General features: G+C 49.9%; 1 protein-coding gene across 3 annotated transcripts in view; it reads left to right on the plus strand.

Moving 5' to 3' along the window:
• The window catches only part of CABIN1 (calcineurin binding protein 1), a 141873-nt gene that overhangs the window by 70623 nt on the left and 58906 nt on the right, over window positions 1-12344 (plus strand). For all 3 annotated transcript variants that reach the window (XM_015586813.2, XM_025044510.1, XM_006908678.3), the window contains exon 27: window positions 8731-8913. In XM_015586813.2, coding sequence (XP_015442299.1) covers window positions 8731-8913 — 183 coding nt within the window. The remainder of the gene's footprint in view (window positions 1-8730; window positions 8914-12344) is intronic.

Raw genomic sequence — 12344 nt, forward strand, 5'->3', positions numbered from 1 at the left:
AGAGACTCCCAGTGTAGCTCAGCTTGTCCTGCATGTCCCCTACGGGTTGGGGACTGGTTTGAGGGCAGGGAGAGAGGCTGTCAGAGGACAGAGCTAGTCACCTCCTTTGTTCCCCTCTCCTTCATCCTTACCTTTATAAAACCTCTTCAGGCCATAGCTGGTCGTGGCATTTTTTGAGTGCCTGCTATATGGTAGGCGTGGAAGAGGGCCCCATGGGAAAGGCCAAGACGAGGGCAGCCTGATCCCTGCTGCCTGGTTACATCTGTGGGTCCGTAGACAGTGTCATGGGACAGTGCCAAGAGTGCTGTGAGCTGGCTCTGGGGTTTGGTGAATTGGGAGGGCTTCCTGAAGGAGGCGGGCCTCTAGAGAGGCCTGTGAACCATTTTTTGGTGAGGGACAATGGAAACAAAGACATAAAGATTGGACAGTCCTAACACCAAGGTGACTGGGGTGGGCAGAGGGAAACCTTGAGAGAAGAGAGCTTGGGAAACCAGCTGGGCCCGAAGGGGCTTCTTTTCTGTAGAAAGTAGGGAGAGTGACGTGATCACAGTGTGATCACAACGTGCCTCTCTCTCCCTTCCTCTGTCTCTCTCTCTCTCTCTCTCTCTTCCTCTCTCTCTCTCATCATATGCACTGGACCTTCCATTTCTCTCTCTCTCTCTCTCTCTCTCTCTCTCTCTCTCTCTCTTTCTCTCTCACTCCGCTGTAAGTACAACAGATTCTCCCTTCATCCTTTGTTTGAAGAGTCTTCCTGGGAACCTCACCAGATAGCTGGGGAGCAGGAGGCTGGGGGGGATCCCAGGCCCTCACCTGACAGCTGCTCCTTGTCTCCTGGAATTTGTGTTATGAGGTGGTTGCCCACTTGCCTTTGGATAGGAAAATGCTTAAAGCTGCCCCAAGGCCTCCCTGACCAGTGTCTTGCCTGGCTTGGGGAACAGAGTGCTGCATGATGAGGGGCACAGGACGAGAGGCACATGGCAAGAAATGCCCAGTGAGGCCAAGTCTTCTCCCCATTCTGAGCGTCAGGATCCCAGTGGAGCAGCACCACTGTCTGAATGTGTTGTGGCTGCGAGGTGCCAGGTGTCGCTTGATTAGCCCTTGCTAGTGGGCACTGGCAGAGAAAGAGCAGGCCATGGGCCCAGCCCCTGCAATGATGCCCTGGTGCTCGCCTGTTGCCGCTCGTGTGTCTGCCTCTTTTGGGAGGCTCCGGGTGTCTGGTGTCTCTCTTCTTTGGCCAACTATCCAGTCTTTTCAGCCTACAGGAGGGTCCCCGATCCCACACAACCAGTCCTGCTCCCAGTGGACCTGTCCTTTCCCAGTGGTCATCAAGGATCAATTAGGGCAGTTTTTGTCCAGTTGAAAGATTTGTTAAAATGTTGATTCCACCCAAGTTTACTTTTCTTAGAAACCATGGTTTTCTAATTGGCAAAACACTTGTGATCTAGTCAGAGTTGCTATGGTTTTTGATGACGTAATCATGTCTTTTTCCTCAAACTCACTGAACTGAACTGAACTGAACTGATGGAATAAATGGCTGTGAACTGTTTCTAGTCTTACTGCTGGGGCAGCTGGAGAACACACATCGGGAAACTTGTGTCTTGTGACTAAAGAGCTCTTATGGCTGGCCTGGAAATCCTGACAGTGAACGAGGGACCTGAACTGAGTCAAACCTGAACAGATTCCACGGAATGCTGTCACTCTCACACCCAGTGGGGTGGACAGCCTGTTCGTCACCAAGCCAGATTCCTTTCCCTCTGCGTCCCCTGCTCTCACTGCTTTGCAGTTGGCCCTGCGGGTCCCACCCTGGAAGTGGAAGGTGCCAGGGCTTAGAAGCAGGCATTGTCATCAGCAGCTGGTTGGCAGATGCACATTCCTCTAAGGATTCAACAGAGGGGCCGGACTGGCCCAGAGGCATAGAAGTAAAATGTTCCAGTGATTAACAGTAAGAGAATGAAGTATTTATAAACTTGCCACAAATATTAATTAATGTGAGCAAGCTTTGTGTGGGCAGACTTTTAAAAGAGCATTCTGAAAGAAGAGCAGGGCAGCCTATGTAGCCAGTCTTCTTCCTTGTTGGCCTCTTGGCAGCTCCTGGAGAAAATCAGGAGTCTGGGCTGTGGGCAGTCCCCAGGGTCCCATTCAGTGTTCATGTTTCCCCACCCAGCCCTGTGAGAAGTCTGGCTCTTCAACTGAGTCTGGCTCTCCTACACAGAAGCTGTGTCCATATGTCTCCTGCTCTGCATCTAGACCAGGCGGCCAGGATGAGCCCCAGCCCAGGTCCTTCTGCAGAACCTCCAGGTGGTGACTGAGGCAGGACAGCACCCACTTCTGTTGGCCTTTGCCTTCCCCCGCCGGCCCTCCTCCACCAGGCAGGCAGGAGAACAGAGGGCACTGCCACCAGGCTTGGCAGTCTTTGCCTGCAGAGCATCAGCAGACTCACCTGGTTCTTCTCAGAGCATAAACACAGGCCAGCACCCTGGGGTTGTCCCACTATGCCCGGCCTATGCCTGGGCCTCTGGGATGTGGAGGAAGTCCCCCAGGCCATTAGTGCACGGTTACACAAGGCCATATGTCAGCCCATTCCGACCCTCAGCCCATAGGGTCTCAGATAAAGACTGCGAAACCCAGGGACAGCTTTGTGGAGGAGGTGGGACTAGAGCCAGACCTGGAAGCTCAGCTCATGGCCAGCCAGTGGAAGCTGGGTGTTCCCCAGGCCAGAACCCCCACCCCCATCCCCAACACATGTACTAGCTCCCCACATGCCTTTATCAGGGCACACTGGGAGCATGAGGGCTGTGCACAGTGTGAACCCAGCTGTCCTAGAGGCAGATGGAGTGTGGCTCAGGGAGAGTTAGTCCTTGCGCAGAGGCACATGGCTGGTGGATGTTTGCTTACCCACCCCAGAGGAGCCTTTACTTTTGTTTTTCCAGAGGCTTCCCCATTCATGGCCTTCCCTGGGTACACTGGCCTTCCCTTAGCAGTGGGCCTGGTGACCTGAGAGTTGACATACTGCCGAGGGGCCTTCTGGGAGTGAGGAGAGGAAAGGGGTCAGTGGCATTCTTTCCTCTTGCCTCACTGCAGAAGCCTCCAGGGCAGGAGCCTCCTGTCTCAGGGGCTGCTCTGGGTTGCACATCTCAGTCCAAGTTGCCCTTTGATCTCTGCACCACTCCCTGCTCCCCTGCTGCCACCTGCCCAGCCAGATCAGCTCATCTAGCTCCAGGGCTCTAAGGCCAGCCCTGTGTTCCCTGCGAGATGCTTCCCAGCACCTGTGAGCCTGGCGCCCTCCCTGAGCTGTCCCATCTACAGTGGCCTGGCTGGTGACAGGAAGACGGTCCTCAGGGCAAACCTCACCACCATCTATCTGTCTGTGGTCTCACGGAGGTCCTTAGTTAGCTGTACCAAAGAAGTCTGATTTTCCAAGAGAGGAGGAAAAAGATGACGTGCCATCGGCCCATGTCGGTGGAGTCATTCTTTAAGAGCTTTTTCATTCCCTTCTTTCATGCTTTTGATATAAAAGAAATGAAGCTCAGTTTCATTTTGATCTGACTTGCATCTTGGTGTGAAACCTTGGGTTGTGTCTTAGTTTTTAAAATCAGGAACATTTCAAATAGCCTTGTGTCAATGCTCTCAGACACAAAATCCGAAAGGCTTAAAGAGAAACTTGTCTCTGGGCCTTCTGAGTCCCCATTGGTGGCTTGTTTGCAGCAACTCACTTATCCTCTGCTTCCCAGGCATGAACACCCCTCAGGTGGGCAGGAACCTTGACAAGCACTGCTGCCTCCTTGCTCACAGGCCTGGTGAGAAGAGGGTTGCAGCTCCAGCCAAGGCGCTTTGAGTGCATCGCCCCATGTCTCCAGCTCTGGCCCAGCGGCCCACCCATGGAAAGTCACCACATGCAGGTGGCTCTTGAGGGCTTCCAGACCCTTTTCCCTTCCCTTCCGAGCATCATTCTTCCTCAGGGCTCCTTAGGTGCTTGTGATCACCCCTGGAACAAGACTTGTCCAGAATTACCTCAGCGCCACCCAGGGCCAATGCAGGCCTCTGCTCTCTGCTCTTTCAAAGGGTCGGCTGTGCCGGGTGCTCAGTGTGTCCAAGAGGCTTGAGGGAAGTGTGGTCATTGCCCGCGTCCCTGCCAGGTCCCTTGGCTGACACATGTCCTGCCCCTTTGCTGTGCCTATTATTGCTGTGGATGTTATTTTACCAAAGACTCAGCAGAGGCCCCACCTGGCTATTGTTGCTCCCAGGGGAGCAGGCACCCGGAAGCGCAGTGCCGCCCTTTCTTGCCCACATCTTTATGCATACGTTCTGTTTCCTCTGCTGCACACTGCAGTGCACGAGAGATGCCCTCACTCGGCAGCACCGAGAGGCTATTAGTACACTGGGATTAAGTATCCGCGTGCTTAAGCCAGTCCCTGGTTATCATTATGATCACACTGGATTCCACCAAATTAGCGATTCTTTCGGGCCCAAAGCCCAACAGCTTGTGAGCACATGAGCTCATCTGGCGGCATGCCAGTTCTCGTGAGAGCCTCGCCGCTGGGCCTGCTTCCCGGACACTCCCGTGCAGTGATTTAACGGATAGGATGCTGGCTAAGGAGTGCTTGCCCAGGCCTGACTCTCAGAAGGACTTCTTAAACTTGAGTGGCTGTCACTCCCATGTGTTAGGCACTAGGCCCCAGTAGGGATCCCATGTGTGTTTCAGGAACAGAGTCAGGATACAGTGACAAACCTGTTTTAAAAATGTCAGGTGGAGGCCTGGAGCAGCCAGAGTGGCAGATCTGGGATTGGAATGCAGGTCTGGGACTGCTGAGTGCTGAGGTCCTGCAGTGACCCTGTGAGGCCTCTGGAGCCAAGGGTATCTGTTACCAGCCCTTCTTTCCACACAAAGAATGGATGGCCCCTGCCATTTCTCTAGGAGAAGTGATCCCTTCACATAGGAGACCTGAGTTTGGGACTTCTTTTGAAGGCAGCAGACCTGCCTATAATCCCCATTCAGCGCTTAAGGAGCCTTGGCGGTCTAGCCTTGAGAGGGAAGATCCTCTCGCTGATCCTCCCTACTCTGCCATTAGTGAGACACAGAGCTTCTATGTTGGTCATCAGGGGTCTGTCATGCGCCTCACATCTCAGTTTCTTATGTTCCATCAGCTCATCTGACACTGATGACCCACAGTTACCAGGCAGCGGACGTTGCAAAGACAGCTGTGGAGGAAGAGCTACAGCAGGCTATATGGGGCTGCCTGAGAGGTCACTGTCCCTAAACCCTGGTCTGTGCCCAGATATGGATGAAGAGTCTGGAGCAGTGCACTGCCTTTGGAGGCACAGGCCTAATTCTCAGTGTTCCTCTGTGCAGGCAGGCCTGCTTTGGATGGTCCTATCATGTCATTGTGTAAGAATCGGTCACCACCTCGTTGACTTAGTACTGCTCAGGCTTTGTCTCCAAGTATAGCATAAGCAAAGCCCTCTGTCTATTCAGAACTAAATCTCTGTAATGTGAAGTTTGAGACATTAGAGATAAAATGGGTTCAGGTTCTTTGAAGTAAGAATAGTTATCATGGAGCTGATATTTAATGAACATTTACTATGTATCAGGCCCCATTTCAAGCACTTTACATGTATTAACCTATTAAATCCTCATAACAATTCTACAAAGTGGGCACTTGTATTATCACAGTTTTATATGTGAGGAAAATGAAGTGTAAAGAAAGTATGCAATTGCATAGGGTCTCCAACCTGGTCAGCTGACAGAGCAGCCTGCAACGACTTTACATTTTGTTGAAAGTTTGTTTGCCCACTTAGCAACTCTTGTCTGGCCCTAGGTAATTGCCTGCTAGGTACTAATGCTCTATCCAATACTATGTTTTCAAAGTAGCAGAGCAAAGGGTTGGAGGGTCCTGTGTCTGACTTTCTCCTAAAAGCCAATGTTAACTCTTGGCTAACATCTCTGAGATGTTATGTGGTTGTAATTTATAGGTTGGGAAGGGATTTACCTGTTCAAGGTCATACAACTAGTGAGTGGCACAAGAGGAACTTGAATTTAGCCTTCCTGATTCCAATCTCATTGAGTTTCACCTTCAGATACACAGAATTCGAGACAAAACAAGGTTTTATTTTTTAATGGTTGCATTTTATCTCTACTGTTGGTTTATTATTTTTACATCTTTTAAAAAATGTGACTGCTTTAGAGTTAACAAAAATACATCTTTAAGTGATCATAGTTTGCCTTCAAATGATATTATACTACTTCACGTACAGTGTAAGAACCTCCCATCTCCATGCTCTTGTTCTCATTCATTTCACTTTTCTGTATACTGTAAACCCACAATATGTTGCTACTGTTTTTGCTTTAGATAGTAGTCAATATTTTAGAGAAATTAAAAATATGAAAAAGAATATCTTTTTTATTTATTATTACTTTATTTCCATGGAACTTCATTTCTTTGTGTAGATCCACATTTCTGTCTGGTTTCAATTCTTTCTGCCTGAAGAACTAACAATTCTCGTAACTAAGGTCTGATAGTAAGGAATTCTCTGTTTTTGTTTGTCTAAAAAAGTCTTTATTTCTCTTTCATTTTGAGAGAGATTTTTCACTGGATACAGAATTCTGGGTTGACTTCTCCCGCGCCCCCCCGCCCCGCCCCGGCACTTTAAAGAGTTCTGACTTGCATGGTTTCTGATGAAAAGTATTCTGTCATTCTTTACTTTATTCCTCTATGTGTGCTGTGTCTTTCTCTGCCTTCAAGATTTTCTCTGTATCTTTGGTTTTCAGCAGTTTGAATATGATGCAAGGGTGTGATTAAAAAAAAAAAAAGTGTGTGGAGAAGTCTTTGACATGCTTAGTGGCCTCTGAGATTCTTGGTGATCTGATATCTTTCATTAATTTTGGAAAATTCTCAATCATTATCTCTTAAATATTTCTTCTGTCTTGTTTCTGTCTCATCTTCTGGGATCCCAATTAGTATGTTAGATCATTTTGATCCTCTTGGATGAGCTGTTCTGATTCCCCCACATTTTTTTTTCCTCAGTTTGAATTATTTCTACTGACCTATCTTCAAGTTTTTTACTTTTTTTTCAGCTACGTCAAGTCTGCTGAGAACCCCAAAAAGGCATTCTTCATCTCTTTTACTGTGTGTGTGTTTTGCTAGCATCTCTATTTGCTTATAGTTTTCATTTCACACCTGAAATTCCCCCATCTGTTCATGTATGTGCCCACCTTTTCCACTAGAGCCTTTTAACAGATTCATTTATGAATCACAATAATCTTAGTTATTTTAAATTCCCCATCGGGTAGTTCTAACATCTGGGTCATCTCTGAGTCTGGTTCTGTTGATTATTTTGTCTCTTGACAATGTTCTTCTGTGTGTGTGTGTGTTGTGTATATGTTTTCATTTCACATAATTCTTATATTGAATACTAGATGCCATGTGTTGGACAGAGAGACTGAAATAAATAATACTTTTGCCTAAAATGGGCTTTCCTCTTCTGTTTCTAGGCCATTGCGTGGATGGGGGGAGTTGAATTAGGCTAGTTGGAAGTTGAGCTGGGGTTGGGTTTTGTTGTTGCTGTGGTGACCTTCAGTGCACCACCAGCTTGAAATTCCTCTAATGCTACCTTATTCTTAGAGTAGGGGCTGGTTTGCTAGAAGATTTTTCTCGGTGTTCCATTTCCACCTTCTTCTCTCCATGTTCTTGCCCCTCTTCCTACAGTAGACTGCTTTATATGTTACTCGTGCTTGGTAGCCTGGAGTAGGGGGCAGCATTGGTTCTTGGTGGTCTTGGTCCAAGCTCAGACTTAGGCAGGCTTTGTCCCTGGTCTGGGAGGTAGATCTCGCTCAGTGATTTGGTTCTTCCCACAGTGGTGGGAGACCCGAATGTTTGGGCCCTGGATGGGTCTTTTGTCCCTCCCTCAGGGTAGGATTTTTCTTTTTCCTCCCCTAGCTGCAATGGGTCTTCACCTGTATCCTGGAGGCAACAAGTTTTGCTATCCCTCCCCCGATGGCTTAAGGCTTTGTTCCTTAAGGGAGAAAAGTCCAGCCAGGGCTTCATGCCTTTCCCATGGCAGTGGCCGCTCCTCTTCTCCAGGTCTACACCCCAGGAATGTTTCTCCCAATTTCTTTCCCTGCCCTGACCCTGCTCTTTCTCATGAGCACCTGTGGAGGTCCAAGTAGAGAAGTCAACGAGTAGGTACCAACCTTCCTTGTGTCTGAGACTCCCAGGGATCTATAGTCTTGCGCTAGACCATACTGGCCTTTAGCGATTGGTTAAAAATTTTTGCTGACTTCTTACCCACTTCAGTTATTTATGACTGTTGTATTTATATGTATAAATACTATATAACAATGTACTACTTGCATCTCTTTCCAACTTCACGTTCAGTAACATCACGTTGGTAGCTTGAAATTTGCCATGGTGGGAATATTTACATCACAGAAATCAGTAAATGCCACAAATGAGAGCTCTTTTTCCTGAGAGCTAATTGTTAAACATTTATCAGAACATCATTGTTGGGGGAAACTCCCAGAAGGTTGACTGTGGAGATTGGTGCCTTTGGTGAGTGGCCCAGCGGCCTCCAGGACAGATTGGGTTTGGCAGTGTCCAAGTGGCTGCGTTAAGCCTGTCTCTTCTGCAGGGCAGTCACCAGGCCTCCGGCAGGAAGACTCACCGTGGGGAGGCCCCTCCACGTTGGAGGTGGTGGGTTCATGCTGCTGCCCTCTCTCCCGCTTTCTCCCCTCAGAGCGCAGCCAGGACAGCACAGCCGTGGCACTCTCGGACTCCAGCTCGACTCAGGACTTCTTTAACGAGCCCACCAGCTCACTGGAGGGCTCCCGGAAGCCCTACGCTGAGAAGAGGCTGCCCATGCCCAGTTCACAACCAGGACCGAGCGGTAAAGACCTTCCAGGGGCCACAGAGGAAAGAGGTATGAAGACCTAACTCAGTGAATTAGAACTGCTTTGATGTCTTGTGGCAGTCCGAGCAGTGCTGAAGAACGCGGGCTCTGGAGTGGCCCAGGCCCAGCCTGGCTTCTGTCCTCGCGCCTCCGCCTGCTGCCCTGGGACCTCACTTGGGCAAGTTACTCGCCTTTCTGGGCCTTCGTTGTTCTCCCTGTAGATGGGAGGAATCCCAAGGCTGCTCCCAAGGTTGTGAGGATTAAATGAGGAGGCTCAGGAAGGGGCTCGCACGGTGCCTGGTACGTAGTGTGCACTCAGTGACACTTGTCGTTGTTGTTATGACCCCACCATGGCCCAGTGTGGGAAAGCCATGCCCATGATATGAGTGCCCCTATACTTTTTCTTGATAAATGGTTATTAAAAAAAGTCTTTGAATTCTAAATGTCACAAATGTGTTTTCTTTTTAGTCTGGATCATATCAGGCATTTAGGGAAAAAAATCCCCCCTTTTATTGGAAGTGTGGGTGCTGCTCTTACCCTATGGGTATGGGTAGCTCTTGTTGGGTTCCCAAGTCCCCAAGAAATCGGTGGGCAGAACCCACGCCCGGCTTGCTGGGAGATCGTAGGTCAGCTGGGCATCACTGGTACTGCTCTGAGGCTGCAGCTGGTTGGCCAGCTGTGGAATTTGAAAGCTTTCCCACTCTGGCCATGGCCAGGGCACACAGGGGCTTGCCAAACAATAACAACAACAACAACAACCCAGACCCATGCTCCGGAGTCTCATGCCAGGCACTGTTTTCACTCATAACCACTCTTGGAAAAAACAACAACAACAACAACCCAGACCCATGCTCCGGAGTCTCATGCCAGGCACTGTTTTCACGCATAACCACTCTTGGAAAAAACAACAACAACAACAACCCAGACCCATGCTCCGGAGTCTCATGCCAGGCACTGTTTTCACTCATAACCACTCTTGGAAAAAACAACAACAACTCTGATGATTCTCATTTTACAGGTGAGGAACCTGAGATTCAGAGCAGGGCAGGAATTTGCCCATGGTCAGTCTGCACCCCATGCTGCCTCTCCAGGTGGGCTGTGTGGGGCAGGTACGGTTGGTGATAACCTACCCACCCTGGGGTCCTGGGCTTAGCCCCACGAAGTCGCTGCACAGGCCCTGGATGGGAAAGTCGGGGTTCAGAAGCTCGCATGTAGGTGTGGTAGTGGGCCAGAGCCATCCACACTAGGGAAGGCCTCTCACAGCTCTCTGCTCCTTGCCATCCTTCCCCAGCGGGACTTAGAAGGCGATGAAGCCATATGCCCTGTAGGTTGGAAAAGGTGTCCCCATTAAGATCAAGGGGACACAGAACAGGGGCCATGGATTTACCTGCTCTGGGTCCCCATCAAGAGATGAGCTCAGTGCCCCACTTTCTCACTAAGTAGTCATTATGTTATCCTAAACCAGTGTTGACGTTGTACAGCTGACAGAAACACACTATAGGGAGTTTGGCAGAGGAAGGAAGAAGTAACCTATACTCTCAATACTTTTAATACAGCGACTGTTGTTCACATCTCATCTTAAAAATAAAATTTTTAGTGTTGGACAAGAGAGGCTTTCCGTCTGTGCTCCGTGACCCATCAAGCCAGCAGACTGCTGTGGGTGCTGTTGTACCATCAAGGGCCACTCTCCACCATGCTTGGGGAGATTGTGGGGGAGGCCTTGGGAGGTTTCTGAGTTCAGAGGAGGTCAGCTTTGGTCAGGCCCAGCCTGTGCAGGCCTTTCCAGACACCCAAGGAGCATGTTGCCTCTTTCCTCCTCCCATTCAGAGCCAGTGGGTTAAGCAGACAGCGTGTGGGGCCAGCCATTTGTAAACAAAGTTAGTATAGAACCAGAGTCACTACAGTAGCTGATGGGCTTGAAAGGAAGCATCCTGCTTCCATGAGCACATTCTTCCCCTCTAAGCCCGGTTCTTTCTGGGTGCTGAAGTTGACAAACTTCCTGTCAAGAGAGTAGGTGCAGCAGGGATGCATTCTGAGCCACACCTGGCAGGGAGCACAAGGAGCTGAGTGCCCTCCAGACCTGGCCCTCATCATTGGTGGTTCCTGGGCTCCCAATGGGCAGCAGCCAGAGCCCCAGGGCTCTAGCAGCTTTTGGCCCCCTGCCGAAAGCCAGGATGTGGTGCCAGGTCAGTGCTGAATGTGTGCTAGCGTGTGTTCCACATCCCTAGCCCTCCAGGTACATCAACATAGGTGGGCCCGCCCCAGCCTGCTGCTGCTTTCACAGTCAGTGTCACAGTCAGTTTCACAGGCCCTAACACATTTCATGTCCACTGTTGAGCAGCAGTGTGTAGCGGAGCCCAGGTCTGCACCAGGCAGTGAGTCAGACAGCTGTGCCCTGCCTGGCACCAAGGTGCACCCCGTCCCATGCTATCCAGCAGGTGCAAGCTGTCCTACTTCTCAAGGACTCACCTCCTTTATTTAACTCTCCATTTTGGTCTGTGGCCAGGTCCCTCAAAGAAAGAGGCTTCCCTGTAGGTGACTGTTGCAGCCAGCTGAACCTCATCTTTTCAGAGCTCAGCTTTAAAAAAATGTTAAAAATGTGAATGTAGCAACAGTAAAGATTTATTTTTTTAATAGAAAAAAAAGCCATCCACAATTTCACCACCTAAACACAAGCTCGCTCTGTCATACAGCTCTGAGGGCAGCGGAGTTGTCAGCAACCTGTGTGGTCCAGACAGTGGACACTGGTGCCTGGCCTAGACTGAGGATGCTGGTATAGCCACAGGCACGTCGTCCAGGGACCATTATCCTGCGGCCACACCTGTCCCTTCTGGTCAAGTAGAGGCCTGGTGACCGTGCCTGAGTGCCTGGTGCAGGTCAGGGTGGTATGAAGTGGATCGGATGGCTCCTGTGCTCTGCTTGCCTGACACATGCACCATGAGTGTTCCAAGGCAGTCCCCACTGCCAGCAGCAGGCACCGGCCTAGGCCAGAGTGGCCCGAGAATGTGCTTGCTTTCCTGTCAGTAGGAGGAACTCCCTATCTTCATGCCGCCAGGGCTAGAACTGGACATCCTGGCTGGGAAGTGTTGTGTGGACTTGTCGACATTTCTGACCCTCTTCCTTCCACAAAGGTGACCTGTGAGGCCCATTTAACAGTGGAAGTGGATGCTGTGGGTGAGACATGTCACCTATCTTTTCTGGGCCTCCTCAGGCCACCTAGAACCTGGAGCAACTGGGTTTTTAATGCACTCTGCTATTTTCTTGTCATTTACATGTATTTAGACATGCGTTATGAGCTCTCTTTGGATTAATTCTTGACCTGCTTTTCATAAGAAGCGTGTTCCTGGGTTTCTTTGTAACTGAGCACTTAGAGCCTTATATGAACCCATGAGAAGCCTGCATCTTCATCCAATTTCCCTGGCTCTTGTGTACCTAGCACAGGGCTGGGCCCAGTCATTGCT

This window comes from Pteropus alecto, unplaced genomic scaffold, assembly GCF_000325575.1.
Source record: "Pteropus alecto unplaced genomic scaffold, ASM32557v1 scaffold113, whole genome shotgun sequence".
Classification (NCBI taxonomy): Eukaryota; Metazoa; Chordata; class Mammalia; order Chiroptera; family Pteropodidae; genus Pteropus; species Pteropus alecto.